The sequence below is a fragment of the Pan troglodytes genome, chromosome 16, assembly GCF_028858775.2.
Source record: "Pan troglodytes isolate AG18354 chromosome 16, NHGRI_mPanTro3-v2.0_pri, whole genome shotgun sequence".
Lineage (NCBI taxonomy): Eukaryota > Metazoa > Chordata > Mammalia > Primates > Hominidae > Pan > Pan troglodytes.
Window position 1 is genome coordinate 63,979,693 of NC_072414.2, and position 17,037 is coordinate 63,996,729.

A 17,037-nucleotide genomic window follows, 5' to 3' on the forward strand; every position below is an offset into this window, starting at 1 on the left:
TGAGTTTGAGACTAACCAGGACAACATATTCAGACCCTGACTCTACAAAAATAAAGAAAAAAATTAGCTGAGCATGGTGGTATGCACCTGTAGTCCCAGCTACTTGGGAGGCTGAGGCAAGACGACCTCTTGAGCCCAGGAGATCAAGTCTGCAGTGAGCTATGATTGCGCCACTGCACTCCACCCTGGGCTGCAGAGCGAGACTCTGTCTTAAAAACAAAAAACAAACAAACAAGCAAAACTCTCGAAAAACATTATTGCCCTGTTCTCAGTCTCAGAGGAAAAGCACTCAGTCTTTTTCATTCAATAAGATATTAGCTGTATTTTGTAGATGTCCTTTATCAGAAAATCATTTTCTACTCCTAGTTTAAAAGACAAAAAGGAATAGCTATGCAGTTTTATCAACTGCTTTTTATATATCTCGAGATAACTGTGTTTTCTCCTTATTTATTAACAGATGATTAAATTGCTTGATTCAGTTAAATGTAAAGCACATGCTGAAAAAAAAATCTCCCTTTGGTTACAATGTATTATCCTTTTGTACATATTGATGGATTTTATTAATGTTTGTTTAGAATTTTTGTATCTGTGTTTATGAGTGAAACTGACCTATAATTTTCACTTCTAATATCCTTAACAGATGTGTGTATCATTGTTATCCTGGCCCCCTAAAATGTACTGAGAATTGTCCTTTTTTCTATTCCACCTAACAGCTTATGTCAGACTGATACTCTTTCTTCTTTCCATGTTGGTATAATTTACCTGTGGAGCCACCATGGCTTGCAATGTTCTTCAGGGAAAGGTTTTAAATTACATATTCAATGTCATTAATAGTTACAGAAACAGATTTTCTATTTCTTCTATGTCAGTTTTGAAAAGCTCTTTCGTTCGTATCATTTGACAAGTCTATTAACATAAAGTTATTCAGTGTGTCTGACTATCTTTTTAATATGTGTAGGATCCAGAGTAATACCCTCTATCACTGGGATTTTGGTTATTTATATCCCTCTCTCTGTCTTGTCTCTCTCTCTCTGTCTCTCAGATGAATTCCTTGAGGGGTTCATCAATATTATTAGCCCTTTCAAAGTATTACTTTTGGTTTGGTTGATCCTCTCCCATGGTATATTTGTTTTCACACTTTTATTAATTTCCTCTTTATCTCTATTATTTCATTTTCTCTACTTTCCTCTGGTTTAGTTTGCTGATCTTTTTCCCAATTGTTGACAGGGATCACTGATTTTAAACAAAAATCTTCTAAGAGCTATGAAATGTTCTTCTAAGTATAGCTTTAGGCATTTCCCATAGTTTTAATATGTAACATGTCATTAAGTACAATATATTTTCTAATTGTTCAACCTCTAGCCTATTTAGAATTTTTTTTTTTTTTTTTTTTTTGGGGGGGACAGAGACTCACTCTGTCACCCAGGCTGGAGTGCAGTGGCCCAATCTCAGCTCACTGCAAGCTCTGCCTCGCGGGTTCACACCATTCTCCTGCCTCACCCTCCTGAGTAGCTGGGACTACAGGGGCCCACCACCACGCCCAGCTAACTTTTTTGTATTTTTAGTAAAGACGGGGTTTCACCGTGTTAGCCAGGATGGTCTTGATATCCTGACCTCGTGATCTGCCCACCTCGGCCTCCCAAAGTGCTGGGATTACAGGTGTGAGCCACCGTGCCCAGCCTAGAATATTTCTTAATTTTTAATCATATAGGTATTTTTCAGTTATTTTTTAGTTATTGATTTCAGGTATAATTTTATTATGGTATTAAAATCTGTGTCATTTCAATCCTCGGAAATCTGACTTTCGCTTTACGGTCCAGGATATAAACAAATTTTGTAAATATCCCACGCAAACTTGAAAAAAAAGTGCATTCTGCAGCTGTTGATGCAGTGTTCTATGCATATCAGTTATATATTTGATTTTTAAATCTTCTATATCCTTAATTGATTAGGTTTCAGGCCTAAGGGCAGGAAACTGACATTCTGCTCTGAAGGACACTCAGTGATGGATGCCCACAAAGGCACTAATCTCATCTTCTAGATATTTTAAATCTTCTGTATCCTTACCAACTTTTTGAACACTTATTCTATCAGCAAGTCAGCATGGTATGTTAAAACATTCCACTATGATGGTAAATATATTTTTCTTTTTTGAGTTTTATTCATTATTGCTTTATATATTTTGAGGTTATGCTATCAGGTGCTTATAAATTTTGGACTGTATACTACTTCCCAAGGAAGTGAATAATGCTAAAGGGTAACATTATTAAATATTCCTTTTTATCTCTAGTAATGCTTGAAATATGATATTAATATAGCTACAACTGCTTTTTTTCTTAAGGTTTACTAAATCTTCGCTCATCCTTTTAATCTTTCTATATACTTATATTTAGAATGTCTCTCATAAGCAACAATCAGTTTAGTTTAGTTTTGTATTATATCTAGTCTGACAATCTTTAGCTTCTAGTTAGAGCAATGAATCAATTATATTTAATGTAATCACTAATATTTGTGAGATTAAATCAAACACCTTACTACTTGTTCTTTGACTTTCATGGCATTCCTTTTATTTCTTGCTTTCTTCTGGATTGAGTGCTCTTATTTTACTTATCCTCTGTATTTTTTTTAAGTTTTATATTATTTTACTATTTTTGGCAATTCTAGAAAACATGTATCCTTAACTTATCACTAACAGAAATAATATCTCTGTAACTTAGCATTTAATACAAAGATCTTAGAGTATCTTAAATTCTATTTACTCCTAACTTATATGCTATTACTGTCATGTATTTTAGTTACATTTAAACATTAAATAGTTTTTTTTTTTTTAATTTCTTTTTTTTTTTTTTTTTTTTTTTGAGATGGAGTCTCGCTCTGTCACCCAGGATGGAGTGCAATAGCGTGATCTCAGCTCACTGGAACTTCCGCGAACCCTTCCCAGCTACAAGCAATTCTCCTGCCTCAGCCTCCTGAGTAGCTGGGATTGCAGGCGCCTGCCACCACGCCCTGCTAATTTTTGTAGCTTTAGTAGAGTCGGGGTTTCACCATGTTGGCCGGGCTGGTCTCACACTCCTGACCTCAGGTGATCCACCTGCCTCAGCCTCCCAAAGTGCTGGGATTACAGGCGTGAGCCACCACGCCCAGCCTCAATAGTTCTATTTAAGCCATAAAAGTTATTTTTAACTTTGTCTCATTAATATTCATTTAGATTCAACGACTTTTTTATAATTTTCATTGCTCTTCATTCCTTCCTGTACCTGAGCTACAATAGGAAACAACTTGCTGCCTAAACAATATACCTTGGTTTTAAGGAAAATATGCCATTGTCTCCTAGCTTCCACTATTTCCACTGAAAGGCTGACTGCCAAGTCTTATTGTTGTATCTTTAAAGATAGAGATGTCCCTGACTTATGATGATTCAACTTTACAATGGGGTGGAACTGTTAGGCTGGTGATATGTGGTACATGAGATATTCAACATTTTTACTATAAAATAGGTATTGTGTTAGATGATTTTGCCCAACTGTAGGCTAATATAAGTGTTCTGAGCACATTTAATATCCTGCATATTTAAGGTAGGCTATGTCAAGTTATGATGCTTGGTAGTTTAGATGCATTAAATGCATTTTTGACTTAAAATATTTTCAGCTTGGCAAGGAGCATCTGTAGTCTCTGGTTTCCTCTAGCTGCTTTTTAGACTTTTTTCATTGTCTTTGGTTTAGTATAATTTTCTAGGTATAAATATCTTTGTATTTAACATGACTTGGATTCTTAAAGAGCTTTTCAAATGTATGCTTGTTGGGTTTGTTTTTTTGTTTTGACAGTTTTGGAACATTCTCAACCATTATGTCTTCAAATACGGCTTCTAACTTATTCTACGTCTCTCACACACATCTTTCCAAAATTCCTATGGCACATGTTAGACCTTTTCACTATGCTCTTAGAGTATAAGTCTCTTTCTTATCTTCATTCATTAGGCTCAGTATTTTCTTCTGGTCTATCTTCCAATTTACTAATTTTACTAATCTGTATCTTACTATTAAAAACCATCTGTGTCTTTTCAATTTCACAGTACTTTTTAGTTCTAGGTTTTCTCCAATTTGGGATTTTTAAAAGTAATTTGTAGTTCTTTAATAAAAATATTGCACCTTATTTTTAAAAATTTCTTGAAAGCATCGTTAGTTTCCAGTCCATGTCTAGTGCTAATATCACTGGCTGGATCCACTGTGGTACTATTATCTCATTTCTCTTGGGATATTTTGTTGTTGTTGTTGAGATGCAATCTCACTCTGTCACTCAGGCTGCAGTGCAGTGGTACAAACTCAGCTCACTGCAACCTCCGCCTCCTGGGTTCAAGCAATTCTCCTCCCTCAGCCTCTTGTATAGCTGGGATTACAGGCATGTGCCACCAAGCCCAGCCATTTTTTATATTTTTAGTAAAGATGGGGTTTCACCATGTTGACCAGGCTGGTCTTGAACTCCTGACCTCAAGTGATCCACCTGCCTCAGCCCCCTAAAGTGCTGGGATTACAGACGTGAGCCACCATGCCCGGCCACATTTCTCGTGGTTTTTATTCATGCTGGTTTGCCTCCATGTATGTCTTTATGTCTCTGTCTGTCTCTCTCTCTCTCTGTTTTGGACTGAGTGTTAGATCCTGTATATGAAAAATTATAAAGATAATTTTAGCAGTTGGATGATGTCTTCTTCTGGTGGAGATTGTATTTGCTCTTGGCAGGTGGCTAAGAATACTACAAATTGTATTTTAACCTAATTGGGAACTGAGATGATTTTAAACTGGGCTTCAGTCCTTCTGATGCCAGGTTTACTTCTGATTTACTTTTGTCTGAGATGTAACCCTTTAGGGATCTCAACCTAAAGCCTATAGGAATTACCAAGGGCCTCCTCCTTATTTTTGAGTCAGAAGAAAACTCTGCTCAATTCCTCATACTCTCAAGCCTGGCCCTTTTAGAATCAGAAACACTACAAAAATAACGAAATGTCTCTAGGAACAAAGCAGCACCCAAATGCTGGGCTCACTTCCCTAGATTTCTTTCTTATAGTCTAGGCCCTGTAAAACTTATTTGAAGGTACTCCAATGCCTTCAAATATACGTTGTTGAAGTTTTTTGGTTGTTCTCCAAGGTAAGGTTCATCAAAAGTTTCTAGTCTGACAACAAGTAAAATGGATGAAACAAAAACTTGCTAGATTATGAGCTCCTCAAATAAGATCCCTGCACTCTAAATTTTCTATCTTCTATGCTTAGCACACTGCCTGGCACACAACTGTTGTTCAATTTACTGATGAATCAATCAAATGAAGAGTAATTCTCAGCAAGTAAGGAAAAGAAAAAAGAGGGCAGTAATACACGTAACAGAAAACATACAATTGGCCCTCCATATCTGCAAAAGGTTCCACATTTGTAGATCCAACCGACCACATATCAAAAATATTTAGAGAAAAAAATGCAAAAAATATAAACTTAGAAACAGTATAGCAACTATTTACATACCATTTACAGTGTATTAAGTATAAGAAACTGAAAGATGATCTAAAGTATACTGGAGAATGTGCATAGGTTATGTGCAAATACTATGCCATTTTACATAAGGGACTTGAGCATCTGTGGATTTTGGTATTCTTCAGCAGGGGTTCCTGAAACCAATCCCCTGTGGATACCCAGGGATGGCTGTACTTTCAAATATCAGAAACCTCTTTGGGTCTGTCTCTTAGTCTACATTACAGTCTCTACCACTACCTTGATTCAGTTCAGAATCACTCACCCATTCTACAGTCATGTGCCACACAAACACATTTCAGTCAAGAACCAACTGCATATACAACAGGGATCCCTAATCTCACGAAAAATTCATATTATCTACTGACGTCTTGATCCTGACCCTGTGTAGGCCTATGCTAATATGCTATGGTAATATGTATGTATACATGCTAACATGTATATATGTGTCTTTGCTTTTAACAAAAAAGTTTTTAAAGTTTTAAAAAAATTTTAATAGAAAGAGGGCTTATAATTATATAAAGAGAAAACATTTTTGTACAGCTGTACAATGTGTTTGTGTTTTAAATGGCTACTACAAAAGTCAAAAAGTTAAAAAAGTTTATAAAGTAAAAACATTACAGTAGGCTCAGGTTAATTTATTACAAAAAATTAATAAATTAGTGTAACTTAAGTGTACAGTGTTTACAAAGTCTAACTAGTGTGTGTACAGTAATGTCTTAGGCCTTTATCACCACTCACCCAACATCTCACCCAGAGTAACCTCCAGTCCTGCAAGCTGTAATCATGGGAGGTGCCCTATGTAACTGTACCATTTTTTATCTTTTATATTATATTTTTACTGTATCTTTTCTATGTTTAGATACATTTTGATACACAAATACCATTGTGTTGCAGTTGCCTACAATATTCAGTGTAGCATGCTGTACAGGTTTGTGGCCTAGGAGCAATAGGCTATATCATATAGCCTAGGTGTGTAGGAGGCTATACCACCTAGGTTTGTGTAAATACAGGATGATGTTCATACAACAGCAAAATCACCTAATGATGCATTTCTCAGAACATATCCTCATCATTAAGTGACACATGACAGTACTTCAACTAGTTCATAGATTTTTCTCCTTCTTTCCAGTTCACTGCTCTTCACTCCAATTCAAGTCCTCTGCTAAATATACTTCAAATAGCTTCTCATTGTCTAAAAAATTCTAATCTTCCCTGCATGACATATAAGTCCACTGTTTTAAGTACAATGTGTATAATGTTACCTTTGCCTAAAATATCTTTTCCCATTGACAATCTAGTGAGCTTCAGCTCACTATTTGAAATTATATGCCAGAATCAACCCTGGAAAATTTTTGCAGCCTTTCAGGTAGTTCCAATCAACCCCATCCTTTGTGTAACTACTTTACCTTATATCTGATTATAGCATTTACATCCTGCATGGCAATTATTACATCTCTTTCCCATCCTATATGCCTATGTACTCCTTTTGGACAAAATTTAGAACCAAACCACAGTCATCATATTGAAGGTTTTTCCTACAAATGTACCTGTGATACTGTATCTTCTTTTTAAAAATTTTAACCTTAACTTATTTTATACTCAACAGAACTTAACAAGTAATCACTGAGTACCCATTTCATACCAGTTACCAATGAGGTACATATAAATAAGACACTTAACAAGATTCTGATCCATAATTGCACCACATTGCCCAAAATGCTGACATTCAGGGTAGCAAGTAAATGAGAATCACCCATCTTCCAAGTAGTTTTGAACACATTTTCCATAAACTCTAAGGTTTTTTATTTTTATATATAATACGTTTATGGCCAAGGCATTTCTTCTGGCTGTCTAATCTAGGCTTCTAGAAAAGAATAATTTCAGTTTACAATAAAGAATGTTTGTCTTTTTCAAAATCAATTTAACCAATGTTCTGTTTAATGATCCACAGAGCAACTGATGTTCTGCTCTGTAAAATATAGAACCCAGAAAACTAAATGCATTCCCTCACCCTTCTAACACATGTACTTATTTGCAAGAGATAAAGAATATTAACTTAGTATGATTTATGTAAGAGTTGTGGACTGATTCAATAGACATGGATGGCAATCCCAGCTTAGCTTTTGATTAAAAGAAAATATTATAGAGCCAGAGTGTTAAGGTTTGAATACTGGCTTTAGACAACATCTGAAAAACTAGAATAAAAACAGTACTGACTGATAAGTAACACTACATAACTCGTAAGTGTTAGCTAATATTATAACAAATAATATTATCTTTCCAAAGCTCTAGGGTAGCATCTAGCTAACAGGTTATATGTTTAAAACTTTAAGCATTCATCAAGTTGGCCAGGACTAATATTGTCATGCTATTGTTAACCAGCCATTATGTCCTTTAAGCAAAATAGAGGCACTTTTTTAAAAAGCTAAGACAGCAACAAGATCCAATGATAGGAGACTTGATGATATAAAGATCTTTTCTCCCTCTTTTCTGTAGACCTGCTAGCTGTTGTAGTCTTTCTGTTCATTCTCTATTCTTAACTATTTCCCTTGAGTTCAGTTTGATGAAACCTGTGTCTGCCTATGTCCTCATACACAAATTCTGGGGTACAATGTAAACCTATTACTGATTTCAACCTTAGTTTGGAGAAAAAGTCCACATTTTGTTTGCCCCTCCCTTTACCCTAATAATTCTCATGGAAACTGAAAGCCCACTCTTTTTTTTTTTTGAGATAGAGTCTCACTCTGTCACCCAGGCTGGAGTACAGTGGCGCAATCTCGGCTCACTGCAACCTCCGCCTCCCACATTCAGGTGATTCTCCTGCCTCAGCCTCCTTAGTAGCTGGGATTACAGGCTCCTGTCACCACACACGGCTAATTTTTGTATTTTTAGTAGAGACGGGGTTTCACCATGTTGGTCAGCCTGGTCTCAAACTCCTGACCTCGTCCGCCCACCTCGGCCTCCCAAAGTGCTGGGATTACAGGCGTGAGCCACCACTCCCAGCCAAAAGCACACTCTTTTTATACTAACTTAATCAATCTTGAGATCCTCATAAGAAATATCTAGTTACCCATCTTGGTCTCTCCATACCTAGTTTCTTTGTATCTACACTCTGTATTGACTTGAGATTCTGTTAAGCTCCTCTATCTCATCCTAGAACTAAGAGACCAAAGCAATCAAACAAGCATACAGTTGGCCCTCCATATCCTCGAGGGATTGGTTCCAGGACTCCCTGTGGATACCAAATCCACAGATGCTCAAGTCTCTTATATAAAATGGCTTAGTACAGTCAGCCCTCTGTATATGCAGGTTTGTATCAGTAGTTTTCTATCAGCCATGGGTTGAATGCTTGGATGTAAAACCCAAAGATAAGGAGGACTGACTGACTGTACTTAGCATTACACACAGTGACCAAGCCCATGGTAGCAATTAAAAATCAACACCATTGTTTCCAAACCCCTGTGTGAAAGAAAAAGAAAAAAGAAAAAAACAATCAACACCAGCAATAAAAACAAAACAAAACACACACATACATCTTTTTAATCAAAGGTTCATTCAAGGCCAGGAGTGGTAGTTCCTGACTGTAATCCCAGCACTTTGGGAGGTCAAGGTGGGAGGACTGCTTGAGCCTAAGAGTTTGAGACCAGTCTGGGCAACATAGTGACACCTTGTCTCTACAAAAAACAAAAACAAAAATTAGTTGGGTGTGGTGACGTGCACCTGTGGTCCCAGCTCTTGCGTGGCTGAGGTGGGGGGACTCCTTGAGCCCCAGAGGTCGACACAGTGAGCCAAGATCACGCCACTGTACTTCAGCTTGGGCAACAGAGCAAGAAGACCCATCTCTAAAAAAACACACTCCCCTGCAAAAACAACAAAGGTGCAATCAAATAAGCATATATAAGCAATTTTTTTTTTTTTTTTGAGACAGTCTCATTCTGTTGCCCAGTCTCGCATACAGTGGCTCAAACACAGCTCACTGCAACATACACCTCCCAGGTTCAGGTGATCCTCCCACCTAAGTCTCCTGAGTAGCTGGGACAACTGGCATGCAATACCACATCTGGTTAATTTTTATATTTTTTGTACAGACAGGGTTTCGCCATGCTGCCCAGGCTGGTCTCTAACTCCTGGGCTCAAGAGATCCACCCACCTTGGCCTCCCAAAATGCTGGGATTGTCAGCGTGAGCCACCATGCCCAGCCAGCAAATCTATTTAGGGAACTATAAAACCTCTGTCATCTGCTTACAATGATATGTGGACCACAATATTTGTATTGAAAGACAAGATTTAGGCTGGGCGCAATGGCTCACATCTATAATCCCAGCACTTTGGGAGGCTGAGGCGGGTGGATCACGAGGTCAGGAGATCGAGACCATCCTGGCTAACACAGTGAAACCCCGTCTCTACTAAAAATACAAAAAAATTAGCCGGGCATGGTGGCGGGTACCTGTAGTCCCAGCTACTCTGGGAGGCTGAGCCAGGAGGCTGGCATGAACCCGCAAGGCGGAGCTTGCAGTGAGCCGAGATTGGGCCACTGCACTCCAGCCTGGGCGACAGAGTGAGACTCAGTCAAAAAAAAAAAAAAAAAGACAAGATTTAAAATGCTTATTATGTGCTCTCCACTCTTTTAGTAAAATATCACAACTGATATTATGATAAACAATTGAAGCTACCAGACTACTCTGTTTTATCTCACATTTCTAATCCCATTAGTTGAGTTTACATATACAAAGAGGCAACGGTATTTGTTCCCAAGCCAATTTACTTCGGTTATTCTTGTTTGTAAAGGCACGTTTCAATATTTAATAAAAACACTATGTAAATCAATGAAATGTGTGAAAAAATAAAGTGAATTATTAAGAATATGACTCAAAGATATGTGTGATGAGGGGACAAGTGTATACATATTTAGGTACTCACTTGTTCCAATTTAAAGATATGCTGATTAAAGTAGTGCTGTAAACGTTCATTAGCAAAATTAATACAGAACTGTTCAAAGCTGTTATTTTCATAATCTTCAAACCCAAAAATATCAAGAACTCCAATAGACAATGTCTGTAAAACAAGAGCAAGTTTAGATTAAAAGTAATGTTTAAATTTATTTAATGAATAATATCCACAACATAAGTAACAAAAAATTCCTCTAAAGCAGTGCACAGGGGATTGTGTTTGGCCAGTATTCAAAATATATCATGACTTAAAAGTATTTTAGTTATCTTTATCTTACTTTTATCCTAATTAAAAAAATATATCCAAACTGTTAATACATATAAACTATAGATTACAGAAATATGTGAAGCAAGGTTAGTGGCCTTTTATCTTAAGAAACCTCAGAAATCCCTAACATCTAAAAGGGAATGGAAAAAAACAGAGCGTGAGGAAATCAAAAGGTTATTTCAATGAAGGATCAAGAGAGGTAGGTTACTCCTGGCTATACCAAGAGGACAATGCAATTTTTCCTATTTCGACTTCTACATCCCAATAAATAGAATTCTTCATTAAGAACGAAACTAGTATATTTTATCAGCCTCATGAAGACTGAGTGAAACTAGATGTCAGAACGTATGGTTTCTTTTTTATTTTTGAGACGGAGTCTCGATCTGTCGCCTAGGCTGGAGTACAGTGACGTGATCTCAGTTCACTGTAACCTCTGCCACCGGGGTTCATGCAATTCTCCTGCCTCAGCCTCACCAGCAGCTGGGTTTACCATGGCATGCACCACCATTCTGGCTAATTTTTTGTATTTTTGGTAGAGACTGGTTTCACCACGTTGGCCGGTCTGGTATCAAACTCCTGAGTGCAGGTGATCCACCCGCCTCGGCCTCCCAAAGTGCTGGGATTACAGGCGTGAGCCACCATGCCCGGCCAGAACATATGGTTTCGTAAAGTTAAAAATATTTATTTAAAAAAAAAAGTATGAGGTTTAAAATGTTGAATAGTGCTAAAAGGATTACAACAAAAGACAGCAATCCCTGCCTCATCATCAAGATCTGCTCCCTAAAGTCAACCACATTCAAATCTTTCAGCTGTTTGGTAGAATACAGAACATAAATGCTTATTCTTCCATTGCACTTCTAGGAATAATCTAACTTCTTACTGTGGATTTGGCTCTAATACCTGCATATGAACACTTTTCTCACCACCCCAACCCATTCTAGAAATACAGTTGTATGACAATTTTGGTTAAATGAAAATAATTTTTCTCCACTGGTGCTAAGAGATACAACAGGCAAACTGATATAATGAATGAAAAATAGTAAGATCTTTTTTAAAAGCCTGTACTAAGAGTATTTTGTTTAATTCTGCTAAGTCTAGGCCCTTAAAAAAATTAAAATAATGCCCTTCAAAAATAAATCAATTTGATAAATTAGATTACAATTTAAATTAATTTTTATGACTGTGAGTTTACCTGAAGCATGAAAAATTAACATAAGAGCAATTTCACATTTAAGGCAATAGGATTAAATTTAAAAGGTGACATTTTTAATCAGTCTGACAAGGTGGACTAGTCCATGAAGGCTGCCCAGAAAATACAACTAGATGTGAAATGATTAAATACCTATAATCTGCCATATTAAAAATATAGTTAGAAAAAGTCTAACCATAAAAAAATTATAATTATAAAAATATAAGAATAAATATTTTATAATCTTGGGCTAGAAGAGGCCTTCCTCTGTAAGTAAAATACATATACAAAATGCAAAACTAAAAACAAGAAAAATGACAGAATTAACTGCAAAAAAATTACAACATAAAATCAGAAAAAGATAGTATAAATAAATCTAAAAAGTAAATAACTAAGAGAGAAAATAATTGCAATATATATCAAACTATAGGCCTCCACAAATATCCACAATAAATGCCTTCTAAAAAGCAGTAGGCCAGGCCTGGCGGCTCACGCCTGTAATCCCAGCACTTTGGGAGGCCAAGAAGGGCAGGTCACTTGAGGTCAGGTGTTCGAGACCAGCCTGACCAACATGGTGAAACCCATCTAACTAAAAATACAAAAATTAGCCAGGCATTGTGGCACGCACCTATAATCCCAGGTACTTGGGAGGCTGTGGCAGGAGAATCACTTGAACCCAGGAGACGGAGGTTGCAATGAGCCAAGATCATACCATTGTACTCCAGCTTGGGCAAAAAAAATGAGACACTGTCTCAAAAATAAAATTAAATTTAAAATAAAAATAAAAAGGAGTATCAAAAAGACAAAAGACAAAAATAACACAAAGTTATTTTAAAAATACAGAGAAGAAATAAAATAGCGAAAACATGAGGTGATGCTGAACTTTTATCTATCAATAAAAATAGTGCAATAAAATGAAACCATTCCCCTTATCAGATTAGGAGATGTAAATCCTGATAACATCCAATGTGGGTAAAGGTGTAGGGGATCAGGTGCTTTCATACACTGCTGCTGGAAATGTACAGTCTTTTTTGGAAAGTGTCAAATTTTTAAAATGTATCTATCCTTAAACTTAGCAATCAGCAGGGCACGGTGGCTCAAGCCTATAATCGCAGCACTTTGGGAGACCAAAGCAGATGAATCACCTGAGGTCAAGAGTTCAAGACCAGCCTGGCCAACACGGTGAGACCCTGTCTCTACTAAAAATACAAAAATGAGCTGGGTGTGGTGGTGGGTACCCATAATCCCAGCTACTCAGGAGGCTGAGGCAGGAGAATCGCTTGACCCGGAGGTTGTAGCGAGATCATGCCACTGCACTCCAGCCTGGGTGAGAGGAAGACACCGTCTCAAAAAAAAAAAAAAAAAAAAAAAAACAGCAATCCCACTTTGATAATTTTATCCTAGAGAAATGTATACACAGGTAAGTAAAAGAATATTTGTTATAGCATTGTTTATAACAATAAAACAAAATCTATTTTTAATGGATGGATTTAGGGTACACATCTTACTATATATTTATAACTTTTTTTAAATAGCCAGGTCCAGATATATAACGAGACAGAAAATATTTCAAGAGATTCTAGGTAAAAAAATACATATATTTATGTTTGAAAGAATACAGAGAGCATGATTCTATTTACATTTTTTAAAGCAACTCTGAATATACACGTTCGGGAGGTAAAAACACATAATAAAAAAGGTCTGGAAAGACACACAGAACAATTCTTCTGAACAGGGTAATAAATAACAAATAAAAGCGATTTCTTACTTATTACTCTATATAATTCTGTGTTTTTAAATTTCATGTATTAACCAGTTTATTAAAATAGCTTTCAGGGAAAAACATATTATAATCCAATATATCATTACCTTGGTATTATGCTCTAAATCTTTACTATTCAGAAGTGCATGATTAATTCGAAAAACTATCCAGTCAAACAGGGCACTATATAGAGACTTAGCCATGGAGTTCCTCACTGTCACAGCCTGAAAAACAAAAGGATTATAAGTGCATGTAGAATTGACAATGATTAAGATACTATGACAAAGTTTTTTGCTCCCATTCAAGAAAGAAACTTACTATCCTGAATTAGAAATGAATTTTTCTCTCAAAATAAAAAATCTATAACTAAAGTTTTTTGTTTGTTTGTTTTTGAGAGTTTGGCTCTCATTGCCCAGGCTGGAATGCAATGGCGCAATCTCAGCTCACGGCAGCCTCCATCTCCTGGGTTCAAGTGATTCTACTGCCTCAGCTTCCCACGTAGCTGGGATTACAGGCATGCACCACCACGCCTGGCTAATTTTGTATTTTTAGTAGAAACGGGGTTTCTCCATGTTGGTCAGGCTGGTCTCAAATTCCTGACCTCAGGTGATTCACCCGTCTCGGCCTCCCAAAGTGCTGGGATTACAGGCGTGAGCCACCGCACCCAGCCAATTGAAGTTTTCCACATGTACTCATTCAATTAGTCCCACTCAGAGAATCTAGGTTAAAACTGCCATTAAAGATAAGAGAAACAAAATGTAGGTCACTCAGTTCAAAACATGTTTATTAAAAATTGGGATATATATTCCCCCTAGGAAAGAAGGTATAATTGGAAGTTTACAAACAAATGACTTTGCCAGTTACAGTAGGTAAGAGTATTCTAGGCAGAGGAATAAATCTGTTAGGAAAAAGCCATTAATTTCTGTGGAATCCTCATCACCCTCTTAAAACATACACTAATACAACCACAATTACATTCGTAGTTGTCTTCGGCTTGTCACCCATAGAAACTTCTAGAATTACTCCATCCTCAAAGACAGCAACAATTCCCTCATTATGTAGTCACAAAATTTATTTTTTCCTCACTCTAAGCTTTCCAAGTTTATGAAAATTCTCAATACTATCTGCTCTATTTTCCTGTAAGTCTGAAATTGTTCTTAAAAAACAAAGAATTTCACCATTTAGAAAGCATAAATTTACAAAAAAAAAAGGGAGTAGAGTATGGCACATGTCTTACAGAATTGAGTCTTAGCACTTAGAAGAATATAAATCCTAGTAATTTACATATTTATTATCTAGGGGCTTATTCTGAAGCTTGTATATTCAGGTATATATTTATAACTCCATTTTGAAGTATAAAGAAAATAGTAATAATTAAGAACTAGACTATCTTCCAATTCCAGTTTTTCTACTTATTCTAGCTGCATAATCATGACTAAGTTACTTAACCTCTTAGGCTACTGGTTATACATCTGTAAAAAGAAGGTAATACTACAACCTACCACATAGGTGATGAATTAATTTCTGAATATTGAAGGAAAAAAAAAGCTTCAAGTTCCTAGACCAAAAAATAACTGCCTACATAGCAGAAAGAAGACTGGTACCAAATTCTCTATCTTCAACACTAGAAACCTGTATTATTTTTTATTGTTGTAGAGTTTTAGAATATTTTTAATCTGCAAATGGTTGAATCCTTGGATGTGGAATCTGAGCATAAGGTGAACCAACTATCAAGAAAACCAATGGCAGAATGAAAACATAACAGAATACCACGGTATTTTTTCCCCAGAAAGAAAAGAAAAATGAAGATAATCTGATAAAATTCAGGAAAAGTACAATATTTTAAAACTAAATCAACAAATATAAGACATAGAATAAGCATATAAACATTATCACAATAAATTTTATGAATGGGTTGAATTTTTTAGTTAAAAGACCTTCAGACAAAGATAAAAACTAAAGTCTAACTACAGTATTTATGATTTACATAATGTACCATTTTTATAAAATACCATAGTCATAGAATCCAGATAGGCCAATACGATACCTATTTGTTTACTCTGTAACTCCAAATTTTATACTTTCAGCCCTTTTCTCTGAAATGCATGTCTGTCTTTCATAGCTTAACCTCAATAAACCCAAATATCAAGTAATATTTTCCCACCCAAACAAGATCTCATTTAGTGTTTCCTATGTCATTGAAGGGTACCAATATTCTTACAGCTGTGTAAACCAGAAATGCAGGACTCATCCTTGACACCTCCTTTGTTTGCCTTGCTTCCCATTATTCAATTCATTACTAGGTCCTGCTGATTTAATCAAATTTTTTTCTTTTTAAATCCATACATTTCTCCCTATCAGTATGTCACCATTCTGCAAAGCAAATATCATTCTCACTATCGCAGCCTCCAAACTCATCTCTCTACATCCACTCCTGCCTTCTGTGTTTGACCAAAACCCAAGATAGCCCACAAGATTCCCTGGGGGTACAAGTTCTATATAATTCCCTCCTCATAAGTGTAGGCAGAACTGTAAATACGATGGATTTCACTCCCATATGAACCTGATGTTACATGATAAAAATGAAAGGATTTTAAAGATATAAAAACCCAAACCAGTTTATTTTTTAATCAAAGGGAGATCACCCCAGACTTATGACCCATGGAAACTGCCAAGATATTAAGTGTGTATTATATTAAGTTGCTAAGTTGCTTACATAGCTGTAAAAAACTAATACATTCCTCCAAATGGTTCTAAACACATCTGCCAGAGTGCTCCTTTTAAAACAAAAAAACAAATTAAGATTTTTTTTTCTTAAAACACTTTAAGAGCTTTGCATTACCCTGCAGATAAAATACTAAAACTGTTTAGTACTGTTCCCGATAGTACCCCTAATGCTTTGCACATTTCTCGGCACAAGAAGAGAGTTTTTATATATTTATTAAAGAAATAACAGCCGGGCGTGGTGGCTCACGCCTGTAATCCCAGAACTTTGGAAGGCCAAGGCAGGCGATCACAAGGTCAGGAGTTCGAGACCAGCCTGACCAACATGGTGAAACCCCATCTCTACTAAAAATACCAAAAATTAGCTGGGCATGGTGGCGGGCGCCTGTAATACCAGCTACTCGGGAGGCTGAAGCAGGAGAATCACTTGAACCCAAGAGGCAGAGGTTGCAGTGAGCGAGATCACACCACTGCACTCCAGCCCAGGTAAGAGTGCGAGACTTGTCTCAAAAAAAATAAATAAATACACCAAACAAAAATAAACAAAAAAAAAAAAAGCAGGGAATACAAAATAATCTCAGAAGGTTACATTCAAAGTTAAAAATGAAAATAAATACTAAAAAAAA

At 36.4% G+C, this 17,037-nt stretch overlaps 1 protein-coding gene across 30 annotated transcripts in view; it reads right to left on the reverse strand.

Annotated features, from left to right (window-relative positions):
* MYO9A (myosin IXA) overlaps window positions 1-17,037 on the reverse strand; it is a 297,950-nt gene that overhangs the window by 157,554 nt on the left and 123,359 nt on the right. For all 30 annotated transcript variants that reach the window (XM_054667756.2, XM_054667748.2, XM_054667767.2 and 27 more), the window contains 2 exons: window positions 13,795-13,911; window positions 10,440-10,574 (listed from right to left, as the gene is read on the reverse strand). In XM_054667756.2, coding sequence (XP_054523731.1) covers window positions 10,440-10,574; window positions 13,795-13,911 — 252 coding nt within the window. The remainder of the gene's footprint in view (window positions 1-10,439; window positions 10,575-13,794; window positions 13,912-17,037) is intronic.